We start from the raw sequence: 21,832 nt of genomic DNA, 5'->3' as shown, positions 1-21,832 counted from the left end.
ACAGGGTTCCTTAGTGTAGTGCTTTTGGCCAGCATTTACTAGCTCTAACCAAGACTAGTGGTTATCTGCTAATGCTAATGCTGCTGCACCAAGCCTGTGTGAAAATCTGGAAATCTAAGCTTACTGTAAATAAACGGAAGCGCTTTACTCACCCAAATAAACAGTTTTCAGGAGAAAAATCTGTGTAGATTAATATCCAGCACTCGTTTGACTTTAAAAGAAAATGTTTTTTTTTTCTTTTTCTTAGCTTAGCTTTACTTTAATTACCTCCCACCACCACCAATCAGCGGCGAGACCAGCTGAATTAGAAGGGAAACATGACGGCACCCCTTTTTCTTACTAGTGTCGCATAATGTGCCTTATAATCTGGTGCGTCTTATGTATAAAAAAAATAGACCTTATAATTTGGTTTCTTTATAGTGCAAAAAATACAGTATTTTTAAATATTGCACTAGGAACTGCAGATGTCCTTCCAGAGCACTATCCTCACTTGACCTACATAAAGTGTGCTTGGACTCTGAAGTGTGTGCTGATAAACCACTCTAACACACGTCAGTGAACAGGCAAAGCAGCAATCTATTTCCTATAGCAGGGCCTACAGAAAAGCCTGTGAGAGAGAGCCCTCACCTGATCCATTTGGGACACCACCTCAGCCAGTAAAGAGTGCAGGGTGGAGAGTTCACGGCCCAGGTCAATGTAGCCCTCAAAGCCGGCCGTGTTGGAGATGGTCTCCGGGTTGGAGATTTCCAGCAGGAAGCGCTGCATGTTGGTCCATTCGTGCTCTAGAAACTGGTTCATGAAGGACATGTACTCCTCTTTGTTGCCAAACCTGAGAGAGAAAAAGAGAGAAAGAGAGAGAAACAATAAATAAAATAAAATCAATTAAATAAATAAATAACATTTAAAGCTCCACCTCCCCGTCATCAAGCTAATATCATTACGTACTTGGTGAAGTTGGCGAGGTTCTGAGTGACCTTTGCAATGAGTGTGAGCGTGCGAGCTGTGCGGTCGTCAGGATACTCCTGGGTCAGATTGAACAGCGAGGGAGACATAATGGCAGGACACAGGAACCGCAGGAACAAAGAGGCGCTGATCAGACGCTCGCTGATGTCTGGCCTCCCTCTGTTACCGCACTCCTGTCGCCATGATGCAAACACCTCTTTCAGCTCTCGTGGGAAAACGCTGTAAAAAGCAGAAGCACAGTTAGTAGTTACAGTTAGAGCCCCTTAGTTTATATTCTCACGCCAAGTCAACCAATAATATAACAGCATTTTCCTCACAAAGTAAATATGAGACATATTGGCAAATTTATTATTCCTATTTACCTAATTCTTAGTACTTATATGTATAAATGTTGTATAGGAAGTTGGAGGTATTTTAATTCCAGTGAATAATTCACAGCATCATCATTCACACTAGCAAGACTGTGTACTCAGGACTTTTCCTGTTGCTATAGTTACCAGTAGGAGCTGATGATTTTGCAGAAGGCCAGCTCGCAGCACATCTTCAGGTTGCTTTGGTGCTCAGGAAGATCATTGGGTGAGCACTTTGATGGGTCTACCTCACAATTTTCATCTGACTCATACAAAGCTTTTATAAACTCCCCTGCAGAAACAGAGAGAAAAGAGAGAGAGTGTAAATGAGAGAAGTAGAATGATCAGGACTTCATAATTGCCAACATGAAATGGGGCAAAAAAGATATTGCTATTTTTCTTCAGACTATAATACTGTATTTGTTTATAAGTGACATATTCTCTACATATAATTGCAGTGCATTGCATATTACATGTAATATACCTTGCAATACTGTTGCTTTCATTCAATTAACAGAGAACGAGAGTCTGAAGTAAATAACAGGTAAGAACAGCTCATGTGATGCCTTGTAACATCTGCATATCTGCATATATTGTACATCACAATAAATAAATAAATAAATAATTAAATAATAAAAAAACCCCTACCAGACTCACTCCAGTGATTGGATTATTGTTCAGGTACTGAGAGTTTTTACTGAACTGGGAATATCTAAGCTGGAATTCACTATTATCACTCAATCATTTTGAACTATTAGTATCTAACCACCTCCATACAACCTACAACTGTTTTAGTTAACTTTTTTTTTTTTTTAGATTTTGGTATCTTGTAGTAGTCTTAGTTTTTGTTTTCAGTTGATTTTTTGTTAATAAATTATTTTTTTAGTTTGGTTCAGTCATTTCCTGCCTTTCTTTTAACTTTCCTTTACTATTCTTTATTCTTTCTTTTATTGTTTGTAGTTATTGCTTACATACATATTTTACTGTTTTATTTATTTATTTAATCTGCTCTTTTTCTTTATCAACCTATATTCTATATATTGGCTCAGCGACATTGTGTAAATTGAGGGTGGCCCCATTTACAGAGTTACAATTAAGGTTAATTGATTGATTAAGTTTAACAGAGTTAAATTTAGCACATAAACTGTAATCCAACATTGTTCCAAAGGATTAAAAAAAAATCTAGATGCAGAAACCTAATAAATACAGGACAGCATATTTAAAACTTCACACTTATGTCTATCCTGGATGTACAAAGTAGCATCTGCCCACTGTATTGCCAGTAAAATCTATCAATAACGTCAATAGATTCACTGATATCAGATCTCTCAGACCTCAAAGAGCAGCAAGAAGCTACTGTAAGGCCCAATCCCATTTCACCTCTTAGCCTTACCCCTGTGTTTAGTGTGTTACTACATAAACAAGTAGCAAATAGCAGTCACACTCTAGTATGAGGACAAGGCTTTCCCTGTATAACCCTAAGTGAGAGACAGAGAGCAGTGTGAGTGGATGAGTGCGGTTTAGCCCATGTCTAGGCATCTTCAGCAGTACTCATCATTCTAATCTTCCTCGATTTGTCATTGCTTTGATTATCCAAGCATAAAAAGTTCTCTCTCGAGTCCGCTGAGGACGAAAGCATTCAGGTCTATCTCTCGTCCTTTTTCTGACTTTCTATGAAACTCGGCCAATCTTAAGGAGTGAGCCGTTCAATAATGTAACAGTGTTCCACAATAACATTAATCTACCAAAAACAAACATACATTATTCAGCACCTGCAAATGTGTTCCTAATGCAAACCTCAACAGAGACAAACACATTTTTCACTTAAACACACAGCCAAACACACACACACACAGTTATTAGATCCCCAGTGGTGATATAAAGAGCATAAAATGCACAGCCATATTTCTCATTGCAGATAAACGGGCATTACGGCTATTCTGGGGACACTAGACTGAAAGTACATTAATTTATATAGTGATTACCTGTGAGTGAGTACAAACCAGAACTAGAGGCTGTGTGTGTGTGTGAGTGTGTGAACACGCGCTTGTGTCTAAACTTTTCTAACCCTTTACCTTCTGCTCAACCATTTGGTAGAACACATCTCTTTTTCATTAAAGAATGGGTTAAACTTAACTTAAACTGATTGTAGCATCTTTACCAATACAAGATAAGAGTATTATTTTTACATATTACACAGATTACAGTTCAAGAGATTTTGATTAATGGAATTATGTAACTTTAAAAAAAATCTACATTTTATTAGAAAAGTTCTATATTTGTGGTTACTTGGCAATGATTTAGTGCTCAGTGCATTTCTGCTAAAAGCAATATTCAGAACTTTAATTTACAAAATTGATTCCAATCAGACTTATCTTTACATAGCATGGTTATAATAATCCATGCTGAAGGAAAAAAAAAAACTTGTATTCTATTTTTGTCAGAATTTCATGAAAATCCTTAGAAAGGTCCAAAAACTTGCTTCTAACAATAAAAAAAATGATAATTCAAATAAAAACAAATATGTCCAGTGTTGACATTTTTAAGCACCAGATACACATCCAGATATACTGATTTTCAGACAGACAGACACAGACAGACAGACACAGACTTCAGATCTCTTACCAAGTGCATCCTGTAGATACTTCTGGCCCACAAGTTTGAGGTACTCCTCGATGGCTTTGGTGCCCAGTGTGTTTTCACGAAAGATCAAGTGCTCATTCTCCCCACACCGATCCACCTCAGACATCATCAGATCCGTCAAAAAGTCCTGAATAAACAAACACACAAACAAACAACTTGTTCATTTCTTTAGCCTGACAAACAAACATCTACAAAAATGAAGTGCAAACTGAACATCACTGACTACATCTGTGCCTGCTGTTAGTGTAAACTGGGGGGCTAACAAACAGCCAGATCTTGCAGTTGGATTCTGCAATATGGCAATGTGTATCACTATTATGATAAACTGTGTCACAGTGTGCTTTTCTGAGCACAATATGATCATAAAAAAAAAAAAATATTACACACTTTATGATTTTTAAAACAAAATAATTAAATTGGATTTATTGCAGCATAAAGCATAGGGGGATGATCCTAATGTTTTGGGGATGTTCTACAGTCAGTGGGGCTGACAATACTGACCTAAACATCATAGCAAATGTGGGGCTACAATTTAAACATAAACTTAATTTGTGTCTTTTCATTTGAGCTAAGGGACTGACAGGACACAAATAACCTTTTTAATAAATCAGATTTGTTTCGAGTCGGTTATCTTGGAGATTTAGATTCATAAATATACGTAAGCTGTATCTGTCTGTAATGTGAACAAATCAGACCCTAAAACGGCACACATTAATATCTTTATATTAGGGGTGTCACGATTCTCTAAATCCATGATTCGATTTTATTTCCGATTTTAGGGTCTAAAAATCGGTAATACACCACATTAGGCACTAATGGTCAAATTTAAATAATTTAATTAAGATATATATGCAACGCCATCTAGTGGCTTTTTTGGTAGCAGCAGTGTGCAATATTAAAACAGCAACGTGCAACATAACAAAATAAATAATAAAAAATACAGGAACAGTCATGTACAAAACAATAGAACAATTAGAGCCTTAACAAACTGAACTCTATCCTACTATAACAGTTAAACATGAAAAATAAGACTCGGTCCCTGAGAGTGACAAGTTTTTTTCTTTAACAAAGATATATTATTAACTTTATCTGAGAGAAAGATGCTCCTTAAGGTACCAAAACTATTAACATATTTGAAGCTAGACAAAACAAAGTTTTTCTTTAAGGAGATGAAAATTCTCTGGAGAAAGCCATTTGCGTAGCACGCGCAAGTGTGCTTGCGTAGCTTAGAGGGAGGGATCGTCAATCCTCTTTTTGACTTCGAGGCTCGAGACCATGACATAATTTCGATTTCGATTAAATATCGAAATTGTGACACCCCTACTTTATACACGTTGCCTCTGTTGTTTTGCCATCTTTATTTGATCTTTAATAAAAACAGAGTTGTATTCAATCTAGAACCTATGAAATTGACCCAAGTGAAAAAGTAAAAAATATATAAATATTGATTTGTGCCACTCCAGCCTGGTAATGTGAATGTAACTTAAGTGTTTAACTGCTGTGATGTCCTGACCAGTCTGTTTGTGGGTATTTGGATGAATCAAGCATTCATCTGATCCAACAACATAAATAATGCATATATGCATATCCTCTATATATCAATAAAAGAGCAAAATGGATTGTTATTGTGCAGGCCTAATCCCCCCCCAAAAAAACAAAAGAGAAAAAAAGCTTTAGCACTCAAGTGTAAATCTGGTCTAATCAAAGTAAAGCAGCAGGGAACCAATCAGGTGTTGATTTGTACAGGATGCACACAGAGTTGGGCATTGGTATGCACAAACACCTGTACTCACAAACACACTCAGAGAAAACAAAATAATTTCACCTCAATAGCCTGCAGGTCTGCGTTAATTTATTAGCTGTAAATATGTGTTGGAAAAAGCAGACAGCTTGAAAAGGTCTGAATCAGGAATAGAACAAAGGCTGCCTCATATCCAAACACAGAGCATTCTAATGGAGAGTGTGCAGAATGTACAGAATGTACCGTCTGCTCCCAACTCTGTTATAATCTTCAGTGCAAAATGCAGTTAATGCGATACTTTGAGTAGGATTGGTCAGTTTGCCATAAAGAAACAAAAAGTTAAAAAGTAGCGGTCAATATGAATATTACTATACATGCCACACTAGTGCTGGGCGATATGGGAAAAATCATATATCACGATATGGAATTTTTTATATCACGATAACGATATATATCATGATATACCACATTTGAGTATGTTTTCAGTTACTCTGCCAAAAATATGACAAAATAATATCATTGCTTACTTTTTTTCAAACTTTATTTCAAAATGACATTAAACCAAACTTTCACAAAAGAGAATTACTACCTTTTAGTGCAGCAATATACATGTATCAAATAAAAACAGATGAGGTAGGCGCAGTAGCTAATTGTTTTTAATTAAACAGGTCTTTAAATTGAGTTATCAAAATAAACTCAATTAACATTTTTTAAAGTGTCCTTCAAATAACGTAAAGCAGAGTCATGTTGCAAAACCACATTATGAAGCTTTTTTTAAAGAAAGATTACTTTATTATCACTTATATAAACCGAGTTTATGCAAAGTGACCACGCCAATACATTTCATTGTAGCCTACTTTATATATTTGCATGAATAATAGATGAAATTACTGTAGAAACGATAGGGACGATAGAAGGTAAGTAGCACCATAGACACTTTTCTATCGTCCCCACGATATATATTGTCATATCGGACAGCACTACGCCACACCATGAACAGCAAGTAACATCCTCAAAGTATTGCTGAACTGCTTTACAACACAAAGCAGCCTAATGGATATGCAACCACAATGCTATCAGCAAATGCTGTGACAAAAGCTACAAACTGACCACTCATCGCTACTGCAAGCTGAAGCACCATCTGTGAAAGTGAAACTAACTAAAGAACACAACAAACAAGGAGATTACATATCTCAACCAGGTTGCATTTTAACTCTCATCTCATCTCATCTCAACTCAACAAACAAACAAAAATAGGCTTCCACTCTATAGCAATGCAAACAAACATGGCACACTTTCTTTTCTATTTGTTCCTATTTCTACTCTGCCTGGCCAAAAAAGTCTCCACCTAGATTTAACTAAGTAAATGATGTGGGGTTGATGCTGCAGTTGATCAGGTTTAGGTTCAGCAACAGTATGTGCTGTAAGAATGAGGTCAGCTGACTACCTGAATATACTGAATATAGACCAGCTTATTCCATCAGTGGAGTTTTTTTTCCCTGATGGCATGGGTATATTCCAAGATGACAATACCAGGATTCATTGGTCTGGAATTGTGAAAGAGTGATTCAGGGAGCATGAGATCATCATTTTCACACATGGATTGAGAGTTCACCACAGAGTCCAGATCTTAACCCCAATGAAAAACTTTGGGATGTGCTGTAGAAGACTTTGAGCAGTGGTCAGACTCTACCATCATCAAAGCTGCAAGATCCTGGTGAAAAATGAATGCAACCTTTTTTATTTTTGCCTAGGTAGCGTATTAATTGAATCCCTGATGTACACCTTTAGCTTTTACAGTATTGATGCACTTTGGCAAAAGCCCAACAGGAAAGTTTGTCCAAGTTCGGCCATTTTTGCCACGTTGCTGTCCAGTTATTTCCAGGCTCCAATCTCTACGAATGGGAAATAAAACTAAATACTTGAAACTGAAAGTCAAATTACTGATAAAAACCTGATGAATAGTTTGAAGTAGTTGGCTAGTTTGAATTTTTTTTCAGATTGTTCTAGCTCAACTCTCAAGGACATGCTTAAATGCTTAAATATTACTGGACAGTGCAGTTCTGCATGAAAATTCAGGAATTCCCACATCATTTTTTTTAAAAGTGACAGTGCACAGAACGGCCCCCAAAAAACTGACCAGGCCATCTTTACTTATGAGCTACAGAAATGGCATTTAAAAAGGAAAGTATCATGTGGACTAATGTAGTTCAGAGTAATAGGTACATTGAAAGCTCTCACAAGTGTTTTCCTTTCATAATACTGCCTGTTACAAGTCAGTGAAGCTGCTATTTTAAGGTAAAAATAATAAGAAAGGTAAAAAATGCTTTAAAAAATTAAAACTGTTAAAAACTGCTAAAATAAGACCTGTCTTCACAAATAAAACCAAAAAAGAACCTAATAGAACCTAATAGAGATACACAAAGGGAACAGAGAAAATGCCTTCTTCTACATCATCATTCTTTACACAAAAACTTAAAAACAGACTGTTAACTGAAGACAATTAACTCCAAGATTAATGTATAAATATTTTGCACATTTGTTTTATAATAACTCCGGAAATATGATTTGTGCAACACCTGGCAGCACTTGCAGCACAAAAGCTTGCTCTCCCAAATAGTAGTGAGCTCCTAAATCTGGGCCTAAGCTTCTCGTGTAGAAATTCAGGGGAGGACGCTATTCTCAGAATGATGACTCCTCCTCGGCCCATCGATTTCTCTTCTTTTCTTCGACCAATCTGTCAGAATGTTCTTCACTCGTATCACTTTCTCTCTCTCTCTCTCGCACATTTATCCAGCCCTTGCACTCCTCCACTCCATCTCTCTCTCTCTTCTCTCTGTGTTCTCTCTCTCTCATGACACAGCACAAATGTAAATAAGAGAGAGCTGAGCTGAATATTTCGCCCGGAACGAAGCGGTTTTCTGCCACAGCGCTAAGGACAACGTTCTCTGAATCAGCTAGTTGTGCTACAGCTTATTCAACCTTGCTGTAATAAAAAAAAACCCAGTCATGCCTGTAAGATACAACACTGAACATTAAGTTCAGATCCAGGATCAGTCTTCTGTTCGGTCTCTGCTGATCCTACTCACTTTGTGTTGAACGCTACACTGAACCCAACACAGTGCTGGCAGTTTCCTTCATTTATACAGTTACAGGCTTTAGCCAAACTAAATAGCGGCCTAAACCCAAGACAAAACCGAGCATTCACTAGAGGAGTGTGGAGCTTAGGCCTGGGAAAGCATGCCTTTGTCTCAAGTATTTCTGGGCAGGTTTCGGCACATAATCTGGGTAGGACAGGTGGTGCAGGAGGACACTACCCGCCGAATATACTGTGCCAGCTGTGCTGTGGTGGGGTGGAGGAGGAATAATGATCTGGATTTGTTTTTCATTTGTTTTTCAAGGCCTTGAATCCAGTGTAAAAAAATCTTAAAGCTACAGAAAACAGCAACATTATAGAGAGTTTGTAGAGAATGAACCTTTCACTATTGTGGAACAATTTAGGAAAGACCCCTGCCTGTACCAGTATGACAGTATGCTCCTAGCCCCGGCTAGCACTGCTGGAGTAGCATAAGCATTACCTGCTAACTGTGCTTTACTATTTCCCTGTTCAGAAGGGAGGATTATGGGCCTGTAGCCTGCTCCTAAACCCAGGCTAGCACTGCTGGAGCGGATAGCCGTTAACGCTAATACTACAGCCTGATGCCGGAGAAATTTATTTACAGCTTACTGTAAATAAATGGAAACACTTTACTCACCCAAATAAACAGTTTTTGGGAGAGAAATCTGTGTAGATTAACATCCAGGACTCGTTTGACTTTAAAAGAAGGTATTTTTTATTACAGTTTACTTAGCTAAGCTTTACTTAACTTAGTTAGCTACGCCCCACCTGCTGAATTAGAAGTTCCTTGAAGAGTCTCTTAAAATGTGCCTTATAATTTTAATGTATGAAAATAGAGCAGAAAATAGACGTTTGTTGATAGTGTGCCTTATAATCTGGTCCGCCTTATAGTGTGGAAAATCTGGTAAGATGAGAAAATTGAAAATGAGATCAAGGCCTCTAAAAAGACTGAATCATTAATGCTTTGGAGTCAATGTACCTCTGTTACAGCATGGATCTAACAGAAAACTCTACATGCAATTACTTGGATTTATGACTGTAATTGTGATCACTGAACTGACATTTCACAGAACAATCACAGGGAACACTTGAGATTTGCTGGAGTGTGTTTGTCAGAAGGCACAATGTACCCACGGGGAAATGAGCGAAACGTTCAGAGAAATGCTTAGTTTCGCACCCTCATTACAAGTTACTGTGATTCACTAGAATGTTCCGTTTGCTGATTACTGCTATTTATAACCATGAGAGCATTTGCACTCGATTCTTATTCAAAATGTGATGCCCCAAGTTAAGGCAACCTGATCTGGTATTTTGTTCTAAATACAAAACAAAAACACTGAACATATTGTGACTAAAACTCAATACTTCAGCAGTTCCAAGTTGATACCAATTTTTTTTTTTTTTTTAATAATTTTATTTCAATTTTTTCCCATTTTCTCCCCAATTTACACGGCCAATTGCCCAACCCACTCATTAGGACTCCCCCTATCACTAGTGATGCCCCAACACACCAGGGGGGTGAAGACTAACACATGCTTCCTCCGACACATGTGAAGCCAGCCACCGCTTCTTTTCGAGCTGCTGCTGATGCAGCATTGCCGAACAGCCAGCGCGCTCGGAGGAAAACGCAGCGGCTCGGCTCTGATACATCAGCTCACAGACGCCCTGTGTTGCAGACATCACCATAGGAGTGATGTGGGGAGAGAGCGCCATCTACCCACCCGGAGGGAGCAGGGCCAATTTTGCTCCCTCTGAGCACTGGCAGCTTGATGGCAAAGCTGCATGAGCGGGGGTTCGAACCTGCGACCTCCTGCTCATAGTGGCAGCGCTTTAGACCGCTGGACCACTCGGCACCTTACCAAAATGATTTTACAGTACCAAAGCTACCAAAACAGAGCAGCACAAGGTGGATTAGCACCATACCATCACAGACACAGACAAAAATGTAACTAAACGAATCCCAGATAATACTGCTGGCTATCAGCAGCCGGAGTCAGAGACAGCTCAACTGGATAAACTCTCTCTGTGGATGGGTAGATGATGCTCTCTCACCATGTCATTCCCAATGTAATGTGTAATGTCAGTCCAGGCTTCTGTTAGCTGATGTATCAGAGCTGGGGATCCAGCGCTTTCTTTTGAACATTCTGGCAACCCAATGATGCTGCATCAATGGTAGTTTAAAAAGAGGCAGTGGCTGACTTTACATCAGATGAGGCATGTGCTAGACTTTACCCTCCTAGTGTTGAAGGTATTTCTAGTGATAGGAAGTAATGAATGTGTTATTGAGTGTGTAAATGAGTGGGTGGTGTAACTGGCCTGCCAAATACGTGAGAAAAAGGGATAAAACAAGAAATAAATTATTAAAAATAAAACGTCAAAAAGTGTCAAAATCAACAGCGGACACCTTTATTCACTATATATATCAGAGTATAACCAATTAGAGAATTTTGCTGTGTCTGTCTCCTCTAAATACTTTGAAGAGAAGTACTTGGAGTGTACATCAAACGATCAAAACATTGCCTAGGATTATAAGGGTGCACTCACATAAGACAGGGTTTGATTAAATCGTTCTGGAGCACAGTTCTGCCCCCTCCCCACTCCCCCGCTGGCCTGCACTCAAACTGCGTTTAAACAATCCGTGCCCGAGCATGCTTACGTCGTTATTCACTACTCAGTGAGTTTGCCGGTGTTGTGCCAAATTAAACACCCCCACCATGAAAAGCACCCTCTCTCAGAAGCTCATCTTCTTAATAAAAGTGGGATAATCATTTAGAAATTCGTGCCAAAAGTCACGGTTATCTCAATAACGGTTACATACATAGTGACAGTGTGTTTTTCCATATTTATTTTATTTTTTTACTCTTTGATATAATGTGAATCTTGTTTTATTTTTTTTTTGTTTATTTGTTTGTTTTTTTACAGTCCCAAGCACAAGTGTCATGATAAATTGACCGAAATACTCCAAAATGACTTAGGAATAAAATATTTGTACATTTATACTGTTTGTAGCACCTTTTTGGAGATACAATGTTTTTGACTGGTTGTGACAATAGCAATAATTAACTGTGCACAGTAACAGCTGATAAACGGTATGTAATAAGTAATAGCACAAACACTTCAGCACAATGCACTAATGATCAAACCATAGAAATATTAGAATGCACAAGGACAAAACCAAATCAATGATGCAGATATAAAGAAAAGAATGAGATAATGATGTGTAATTCTCAGAATAAGAAGTTGATTGTTTTCTAAAGACGGAGCCTGACTGTGTTTAATGCTTAAGGTGTCCTGTAACCTTAAATAATTTATACACACCTACAGTAAACAAATCATGGGCATGTCCAAGTCTCTGCTGGGATGAGCATTGAAACATGTTAAAACAGAATTTAAAATAGATTCTTATTCTGTTAACTTACCTAAAATGTTTAAGACTCTTAAATTCAGGTTACTGAACATAAGAAAAACTAAAAGGCAGAATATGGCTCCTATATTTCTTACAGCCTTTGGCAACTGGAAAGCCAAGAGAAATAGACATTTCACAAGCAGTCTGACATTCTTGTGAAATGAACCACAAAGCTGTTTTGTATTCACACAGATACAGGCACACATACACACAGCTCTGAGGCTAGACACTAATCAGAAATAGCCAAGAACATTACATATTACTGTCAGAACCAATCAGCTAACCCATACCTTATTCAAAATCACAGAGATACACACACACATACACACACACACAGGAAAGGAAATAAGGCATATGAGGAGAGAAATAAAGTGCAATACAAACAGAAATATGAGAAAAATCTAAAAAGGGAGGGGGGAAGGAGAAGGCTAAAAACAGTAGAGAGAGGGAAGGGGTGGGATAAACAAGGCACAGGAGAGATAATAAAAAAGGGGATGGGAGGATTAAAGAAGGGATAAAATCCCACAGAACAGAGCTCCCTGGAGGCAGCATAGCCTGGCAGCGAAAACTCATAAAGGCCATCTGACAGACACAAGCAATAATGTGTGTGTGTGTGTGTGTGTGTGTGTGTGTGGCTGTGCGAGAGAGAGAGGTCCAACATTTTGTAGGGTGTAGGAGTTAGTGCTGAGTGGTATGACCAAAAATGTATATCATGGTATTTTTCAAGATCCTGGCGGTTTCAAGGTATTTTACGGTATTTATTTATTTATAATTATTTTTTTTTAGCATGAATGGACTTCAATATAGGTTCTTGACCTACTGTTCTTACTGTACATATAATATAAAACACTAAATTAAATTCAATTAAATTAAAGAATTGGTTACTGTTGGGTTTACAGTGAGAAACAGCAGCAGGAGCTCCTCAAATAAAGTGCTGTTCTCATTTCTCTCCAGCCAAGAGGACAGCACTAGACAAGCCTTTGACTCCAAAGAGTTGAGCTTCCAGTGTGTTAGCTTGTTACCCTAACTGGCTAGCATTAGCTAGTTCTACACAGCACTCCGTAGCACCTCTAGCAGTATGGCCGTATGTTAAACAAACAAAACAAAAAAAATACAGGCATACAGGTATTCATTTTGCCTCTGGTATAACGCATGAACCGCTCTACTGCCTAGCACTAATGTGAGTGTGTTAGACATCTTTTGACTATTAAGAGTGACCCTTAAAGTAAGTTAAGGTCACTCAACACTAGGGATGTAACTAATTATTATTTTGCTAGTCAACGATCATAATCTGTTGATTATGTTTATGTTTCAGATTAGTTTGTTGGAAAAATATGTCCACCCTGCTCTTTGTCTCTGCTTCCTGTGGGTACAACTCCTGTTTCTAGCACTCTCTATTGCTCCAAAATATGCTTATTTATGGTCATGGTTATGGTCACTTTTGGCGACCAAGCTGAGTGTGAACTGAGTAAGCAGCCATTAATCAACCTTAATTGCTCTTCTTTTCCAGCAGTTTGTGCAGTTACAAATTAACGATTAGTCTGCATTAAAATTTGGAGTAAACTAATTTAAATAAATCAACATTGTTATTATGTAAACTTATTAGTGCAGCCCTACTCAACATTACCTGTTTCTCAGACACACCCACAGACCTGCATATAAAAAAATCATTCTGCATCAATTAACGTGCATCTGAATAGGAATTCTATTGTATAAAACATTGCTTGAAAAAATATATGGAATTATTCTTTCATTTTTAATAGCGGTACTAAAATCTTGAGCATCTGCAGATACTTTACTTCCCACAGATATTTTTTTTTAGGTATTTTAAACATTTTATCTTTTAGCTTAATTTAATATATTCCAGTTTATTTAAATAAAGACTGAACCACTACAAATTGCTAGATTAAAACGTTGCAAAACTGCAATACTGAGAAGTGTAACACAAACTCCAATATCACATTTTGTTATTTTTTTTCCCCGTTTCTCACACAGCATTTGTGATAACATCAGGGTAAAATCTGTGTGTGTGTGCACGTGCATGTGTGTGTGAGTGTGTGAGAGAGAGTTGTTAAATTGGCAGCGTTTGAGATAACAAGAGTGTGTAGATTTGTGTTTTGTCGTTTCCTGGACACGGTTACGGCCTTATTAGATTTAGTCTTGCTTAGCTGAGGTGCAGCTCCAGCACAGCCATCCAACAGCTGGAGTTCTTCCAGTCTTTATGCAAGCTTTATGCAAATACGGTGCAGAAATTCTGCCAATAACACTGGAAACATCAGCACTTCACAAACCTGTCTTTCATACCGCAGTGCTCTCTCTGCTAACTCTTCAGCACATTTACAAGCATCACACCGGGTTGAAATGGGTGTGCCTGAGCAGGGGCAGAACTGAGACATGTAGCACAGCAACTGAAACCCAGATCTAGGAGAGGGAGGTTACTCTGGGCTAATCAATAGCCTCCAGCTCTCTGTTCCTGCCCATGAGTTTCTCTATTTTCACCCCCAACTGCTCTCAGGTAGACAGGCGGGAGATAGGGTTGCAGGACTAACAGTATGAGTTCTGGGCCTGCACTCACAGTATGTAGTGTTCTTGTGTGTGTGTGTGTGTGTTTTCCTTAAGGTGCCTGAAATGCTCATTTGCAGTTTAATATGTTTGCATGGGCAGATTCAGAAGTGTTCACAATTTAATTACTACTCAAATGCAGCTGTTAAGACAGAGCATATTTATTAAATAAAATTAGCTTTTTAAAGTTTGCAATGGAGCTGAAACTCTAACATAACTATTGATTGAAGTTTTTTTGCAATTTAACATTAAATATTGAGGACATCACTAAAACAGAGATTAGACTATTAGAGATTTCATAAACAAGTGCAGTATGAAGTTTAAATTAAATTAAATTTTAATTACACAGTTTGCAAGATGCTAAATATAGAGTAACATTAACTAAAATTAACCTATAAACCTATAAATTGACTCCTCTTACCATATACCTGAATCTCAATCCACCCAGTTACCTGTTTGGATGTAAGGTATCTTAAAGTGTGCTAGTAATACTTAACTAACCACAGCAACTACTTCACATCAACTGAGCAACCGTCCGAGAGACCACAGCAACCATATGAAGGTGCTTTTCCACCCGCATCGTTCCCGAACGTTCAAATCATCCCTGACTTCTGTTTCCGGTTTGTGGAACACGCCCACATTCACATACGTCCTAATTGTGATTCCTTAAAGCAGTGGAAACACAGGCCGCTTCTTAAAATATTCACAGGTTCGCTGGAACCAGAAAAAAGGTCAAAGATACCAGAGCAACCATCTAGGAACAACACTGCAACCACACAGCAAGCACTTAGCAACGCCATTGCAACCGCACAGCAACAGTAATTCTACATTTCCCTCAGGAAAGACACTTTTCTCATTTTCTCACTTATTTATACTGTATCTATTTTTTTTATTTATTGAGTGATTTAATTCTGACTCACAAATCTCTCAACACACTTAATATTTAAATAATTATTAGAAGTTTGTTTCTCAATACAAGGGTGTACTTGCCTTATTATGCTGATTTCCATATTTGATGTGTCCTGAAATGCTGTTAAAATTACTATAATATTGTTAAGTTTATTACACATCACTTTTTCTAATGAAAATATTTGACACGACAGGACTATGTAAAAACTTTCTTTTTTTTCCCCCAAAATTATTCGGATAGCTAAAACATTGGCGAAAGTAGTGGAGCTCTTTTTTGGGATTGAAACTATTCTATTTTGTTGTATTTTATTCTATTCTATTCTATTCTTGTAAGTTACATTAGTTTTATAGCTTCACTGCAAAAGTTATGATGCACAGTACTTGCTCTAATTTTCAGCTGACTAAACTATTATGGGGAATAACTGTTAAATTGATTATTTATCAGACTATTCCTCGGATGTCTGCAATCAAACCCAACAAACATTATAACAGAGCTTCTTGGGATCTTTTAAAAGTTTGTCTGTGTGTGTGTGTGTGTGTGTGTGTGTGTGTGTGTGTGTGTGTGTGTGGCGGACCAACTGAAGTGGATGTCATCTCTACAGTGGCGCATGACTTGTGTAATAGCTGCCAGGGTGATGTGCTGTCTTAGAGCAGAAAAGGCATCCTTTCAGAGAGAGCCTGCCTTAAAGCCCAGCAGAGCGTGAGAGGAAACAGAGAGAGAGAGAGAAACAAAGAGAAGAGGAAGAAGAAAGATGAAGAGAGGGGCATGGGAGGAAAAAGAATGAGAGTAAGACAAGCTAAGAGGATAAGAAGGTGGTGGAGTGGTTGCAGAAAGGAGAAGTGGGGGGTGTGGGGAGGGGAGCAGAACGTGGCAGGCTGACGAATGGAGAGGGAAGAAATGTGCACTGGAGGAGAAGAGAGATAATGACTATGCCTACGCCAGTAATAGTGAGTTAATAATGAGAAACACTAATTTTGCTTCACCTGAAAGCATTTCATTAGCTGTTATTAGGATTACGTAAAGCATTATTAAAAGCCATTTGTGTAAGAAACACACACAGATTTAGGAGTGTATAGGGGAAAAGGTGGATAATGTCATCATACTTTATAATAGATATTTTGATAAAAGATATGCATTATCCTTACAGTGTTTTATAATATTTAGGAACAGAAATGTAATTTAATTAAAGTTTAAGATGATAAATAAAAAGAAAAAAAAGCAACCAAACTACAACACATTGCATGTAATACACTTAATAAATTTCATGGTTTGGTTTGCACTATGATTTAAATCTTAAGAATTCAGTACAGGGTATGGCATCACTGGTGTGTATATATACAGCAACGCTGATGTATATTAGAGCTGCAAAGATTAGTTTAGATTAAGATATAAACGTTAACATTATTAAAAATTGTCATCACAGATGGAAGAATGTCAATAAAACACATACAAAATCACCACTATTTTACAGTCCCTCTACTTTGCAATCACCTCACAAGTAGGATGTACAAATAGAGGGCATGACAAAAAAAATATTGACAGATTATATGATTACTAAAAAAGCCATTAGTTGCGGTGTATATCCCAATATTGATGTGAAATGTAAAATATTATTTAAGCTACTTCAAGTGGGTTTCAGATTTGAACTTGACTGCACTCATTTTTTCTTAGGCTAGGAAGTAGCTTGGTATGAGCATCATTGTCACTATGTTCACACACACAGTATGAGGTCAACACATTGCCCTAGTTTGATTACCCCTATCATGATTTCATGAACTGGCATAAGAAATAAGATATTAAAGCATTGGTGGAGTACTGGTGGATTTTTTACTCATGTATTTTAATATATGTATTTTAGTAGTTTAAAACCTAAATGGTGATAAAAGTGAAACACTCTGACAAAGAGAGTGTAATAAGTTACCCCTTACTACTATGTCGTATCACAACAATTGAAAAATGCCTTCTAGTTATGCACAAATATGGGAGTTCTACAATTATTATTATTATTTTTTAATTTTCATGTATATATTTGCAAATACTTAAACATTTACAAAATATAGACATGGGAAGTTCATACTAAGTATCACACAAAGTACTACATTTATCCAAATTTGGTTACAACTACAGTAAACTGCATAAAACACACATGTAAAGTAGCCCCCATCACAAACTTAATAAGCAAAAATACCAATTCACAACTCATGAGCGAACGTCTGACAGCTCCTCTGACCTTCTCCTATGTAAATTGAACTGTTAGTGTAGGTTTAAGCAATTGCTAATATGAAAAATAATGTTCAATATGTGTGCATTCACCAACCAAAAACTCCCACAGTGAGAATACACTGTATCACACTAATAACGTTCACATGTGTAGGTGATAAACAACATCATAAAACACCAAAACAAACCACACACAAACATCTCCACTATCTCCCACCACCACTCCTAAGAACGTCTGTGGAGCTACAAAAACAAAACTCCACCGCCTCTATATTTTCCAATTACAGGAGCAGGAGTCATCCAAATGTCAAGATTCCTAAAATAATTGTCCTGAGTCAGAGACACGGCCGGCTTTGTTCGCCTCTGCTGGGCCCGGCCTAGTTCAGCTCACCCCGGAAAAAAGTGTCTGAGACTTCCGAGACACAGCAACAAGCCAACCAACAAGCTTCATCAGCCGGACAAAATGCCCAGCGCCGTCTTCACCCTGACCTAATTTGGCCCGAGTTTATTTTGGAACAGAACTTCTTGCTTTTTCCAGCACAGGACAGTCTGCTGGCACTTTGGCAAGTTAGCAAAGCTGAGACCAAAAATGGATAATAAATATCTATTCAGTGCTCACTGCAAGCCAAGATATAATTAAGCACATAAACGACAATATAACAATACTGATATCTTAAATCTAGTCAATATATCTCATGTCTCTCATTATGAGAAGCAAAAATCCGATCATAACTCCATATGTATGTGACAAAAATTTAACTTTGAACTATTACAAAGAAATATAATATATTATAGAAATAAAACAACCTATTGATTAGTTGGCATCTAATTTAATAATCGATTTGTTGGGTGTATGTTATTATTGTGAACAACCCCTCGAGTTTTAACTTCCAATTTCAATTCCATCTTAAATGTGGCAAATTTACCAGTAGTTTCGAAACAATCTGTAGTTTTAGTCAAGCTAACATAACTGGCAAGTTCTATTTTTCTCTCACTCAGTGTTACTTCAGCCTGCTAGAATAGTTAAACAAGATCTCATTTGTAGATATCTTACTCACATTACGCAAATTTTCTATTTTACCTTAAAGTGTTTGGGAATCGCAACAAAGTGTACTTTTACATTACATACACTGTTGTTGTGTAATTAATGATAATAATATTAATAATATTAATAATAATAATAACATGTATGATTGATTAATTCTACATGTAAACACCATTATTTTTTAGTAATGGTAGGTTGTGTGCCTTGTACAATTACAATATTAGTACAAAGACAGTTAGGTTTATTACGTAAAATGCTGGAAAACAATGGCTTAATTAAAACATCTATCAAATAAATCAATATACACGCTAGTTGAAGCCCTAATTTTTTTTTTTTTTTTAACATATGTAGAAAATTAATAAAATGCATATATGTAAGCTCGGTAGCCCAGCATCATTAAACATTCTTCTCCTTAATTCCAAACCTTTGTTTAATTTGAAATATTATTGTACATTGCTATTATGTAACCTATTACTAATAAATATCTAAATCTAATAAACTAACCTACAACCTTATCTATTGTGCCATTTTACTAGCTAAGACAAACTAACAAAAACAACAAGAAATCGCTTAAATTGGTAAATAAAATGTTTGATTAAATAAGAAACATGGAAACATGGTTTCCCAGACAGGGATTAAGCCTAATCTTGGATTTGGACAACATTTTAATCATTTGTGATTTTCCTCTGAAAGGTAAATATAGTACATTACTATTCTTAGGCTAGTGTCAACAATACTGCTATTGAAGATTGCTGCTATTGAAGATTGCAGCTCTTTCATTGAGTTTATTGTGAAAACTCACATTGCAAATCTACTTTTCTACTTTATCATTGCAATAAGGTTTGCCCAAGCTTTGGTCCAGCCATTACCATATTCTAAAAGTCTTTTAACAAGACCTAAATCACTGTCTAGACTGTTTAATACACTAGCTATATGACTAGGGTGATGGAAAAACAGAGAGATTTTTGTTCAGCTTAATAATGGTGTATATTAGTGAGCCAAGGTGTGAACACACGCTAATGCACATGAGAATTGGGTTTTACGGCCTTCCTCATAATGTATGCCCTTGAAACACCCAGACAGTGATGTGGGTATTCCAGTTTTTAACAGCCCGTGTCCCTCAGGCCTGCTTTCAAGGCCATGGTAATTGAGTAACAATAATTAACAACCGCAGGCTAACAGCCCTGACCATCTCTCCTGGGACCAATAGGAATGGGTGGGCCAGGAACAGACGGGCTCTGTGTGATGCCAGGGCAATCTGAAACTGAACTCTGCCAGGACTGATTGGGTCCAGTCACTGCCAATCACCCTCCTCCAGCCTCCACAGTCCAAAGGCTGCAAATGCAAGTGACCAGAAAAGCAGCAATGGCTAATGGCATGCTAATAACCAGACCGGGGCAGAAAGCAATCTCAGAATCAGCGCTTAGCACATAATGAGGCAAAGCAGCCATTCCTGGCCCAGTGACCATGTCTAATGACACTCAGGAAGAGTGGATGGTGAGGCAGCACAACTTCTGCAGGAGAGTGTGCTTGTTCTCTGTGAAAATTACATTCACACTGCAAGAACCGGGCTTGTTAAGATATCAGTGCAGATGAGGCTCCATGATGACCAGTGCTGTCAAATCTATTTTTATTATCTTGATTTTTATTTGAGTAATCAGATAGAAATAGAAAACAATAAAAATGAACATACAGTGGATATGGAAAATATTCAGACCCCTTTTCAATTTTTCACTCTTTGTTTCATTGCAGCCATTTGCTAAAATAAAAAAGTTAATTTCATTTCTAATTAAATGTACACAATCAGCACCCCATCTTGAAAGAAAAAAAAAATGAAATATCGATTTGTTTGCAAATTAATAAAAAAGAAAAATGCCCTAAACCCAACTGAGCATCTCTGGAGAGACCTGAAAATGGCTGTACACCAACGTTCACCATCCAACCTGACGGAACTGGAGAGCATCTGCAAATCCAGCTGTGAAAAACTTGTTGCACCATTCCCAAGAAGACTCATGGCTTTACTGATCAAAAGGGTAATTCTATTCAATACTGAGCAAAGGGTCTGAATACTTCTGACCATGTGAAATTTGAGATTTTCTTTCTTAATAAATTTGCAAAGAATTCTACATTTCTGGGTTTTTTCTGTCAAGATGGAGTGTACATTAATGAGAAAAAATAAATTATATATATATATATATATACACACATATATATATAAAGTGGCATATATCCGACCATTTTTTATAACAGATGCTAGATTATGTATTTATTGCTTATTGCATAATTTGTAAAAACTAAAATTTCAATAATTTCCTGAGCTTTTTCGACAAGTGCTTGAGCTTTTTTTTTAAGCTGTGTAGCAGCTAAGACTTGTGCTGAACCAGCCCGCTTGCTACCTTCCATGGCTGCAGCGCTGCTATTGTGTTTTTAAACCTTTTAACCTCTGGGGTGGAGTCAAAGACCACACCCACACTACACTACTTAAGTTCTAGTTAGAAAATACTGGCTTTAGCTCTGCTGACAAGAGAGTAACAGTGCATTAAGGACACATCCTGAACTATTTACTACTGATACTAATATAATTCCTAATAGTTCTTTAACACACATTAGGCTTTTTTGTTACATTCCTATTGTGCATTTTATCGTTTTCACACAAAATACTTAAATATGGCAACTGTACCTTTCAATGGAAGTGAATATAAATTGATTTTAATTCAAGTCATTTTTTAAAAAATCAGCATCAGGCTGAAATACATCTAAATTCCAAAAATAGAGAGGCAAATTTCTGCATGATAGTGGCAATATGCATATTAATGAGTGTGGGAGTTTGAATATCCAGTTTTAATTGGGTTCATTACATTCTCAACAGTTCTA

The 21,832-nt window shown here is 37.2% G+C and overlaps 1 protein-coding gene across 7 annotated transcripts in view; it reads right to left on the bottom strand.

Moving 5' to 3' along the window:
• dab2ipb (DAB2 interacting protein b) overlaps positions 1 to 21,832 on the bottom strand; it is a 238,384-nt gene that overhangs the window by 26,969 nt on the left and 189,583 nt on the right. For all 7 annotated transcript variants that reach the window (XM_007260387.4, XM_007260389.4, XM_007260386.4 and 4 more), the window contains 4 exons: positions 3,939 to 4,083; positions 1,461 to 1,605; positions 946 to 1,182; positions 628 to 829 (listed from right to left, as the gene is read on the bottom strand). In XM_007260387.4, the coding sequence (XP_007260449.1) occupies positions 628 to 829; positions 946 to 1,182; positions 1,461 to 1,605; positions 3,939 to 4,083 (729 nt within the window). The remainder of the gene's footprint in view (positions 1 to 627; positions 830 to 945; positions 1,183 to 1,460; positions 1,606 to 3,938; positions 4,084 to 21,832) is intronic.

Source organism: Astyanax mexicanus, chromosome 1 (genome assembly GCF_023375975.1).
Source record: "Astyanax mexicanus isolate ESR-SI-001 chromosome 1, AstMex3_surface, whole genome shotgun sequence".
Classification (NCBI taxonomy): domain Eukaryota; kingdom Metazoa; phylum Chordata; class Actinopteri; order Characiformes; family Acestrorhamphidae; genus Astyanax; species Astyanax mexicanus.
This window is presented reverse-complemented; position numbering and strand designations above follow the sequence as displayed.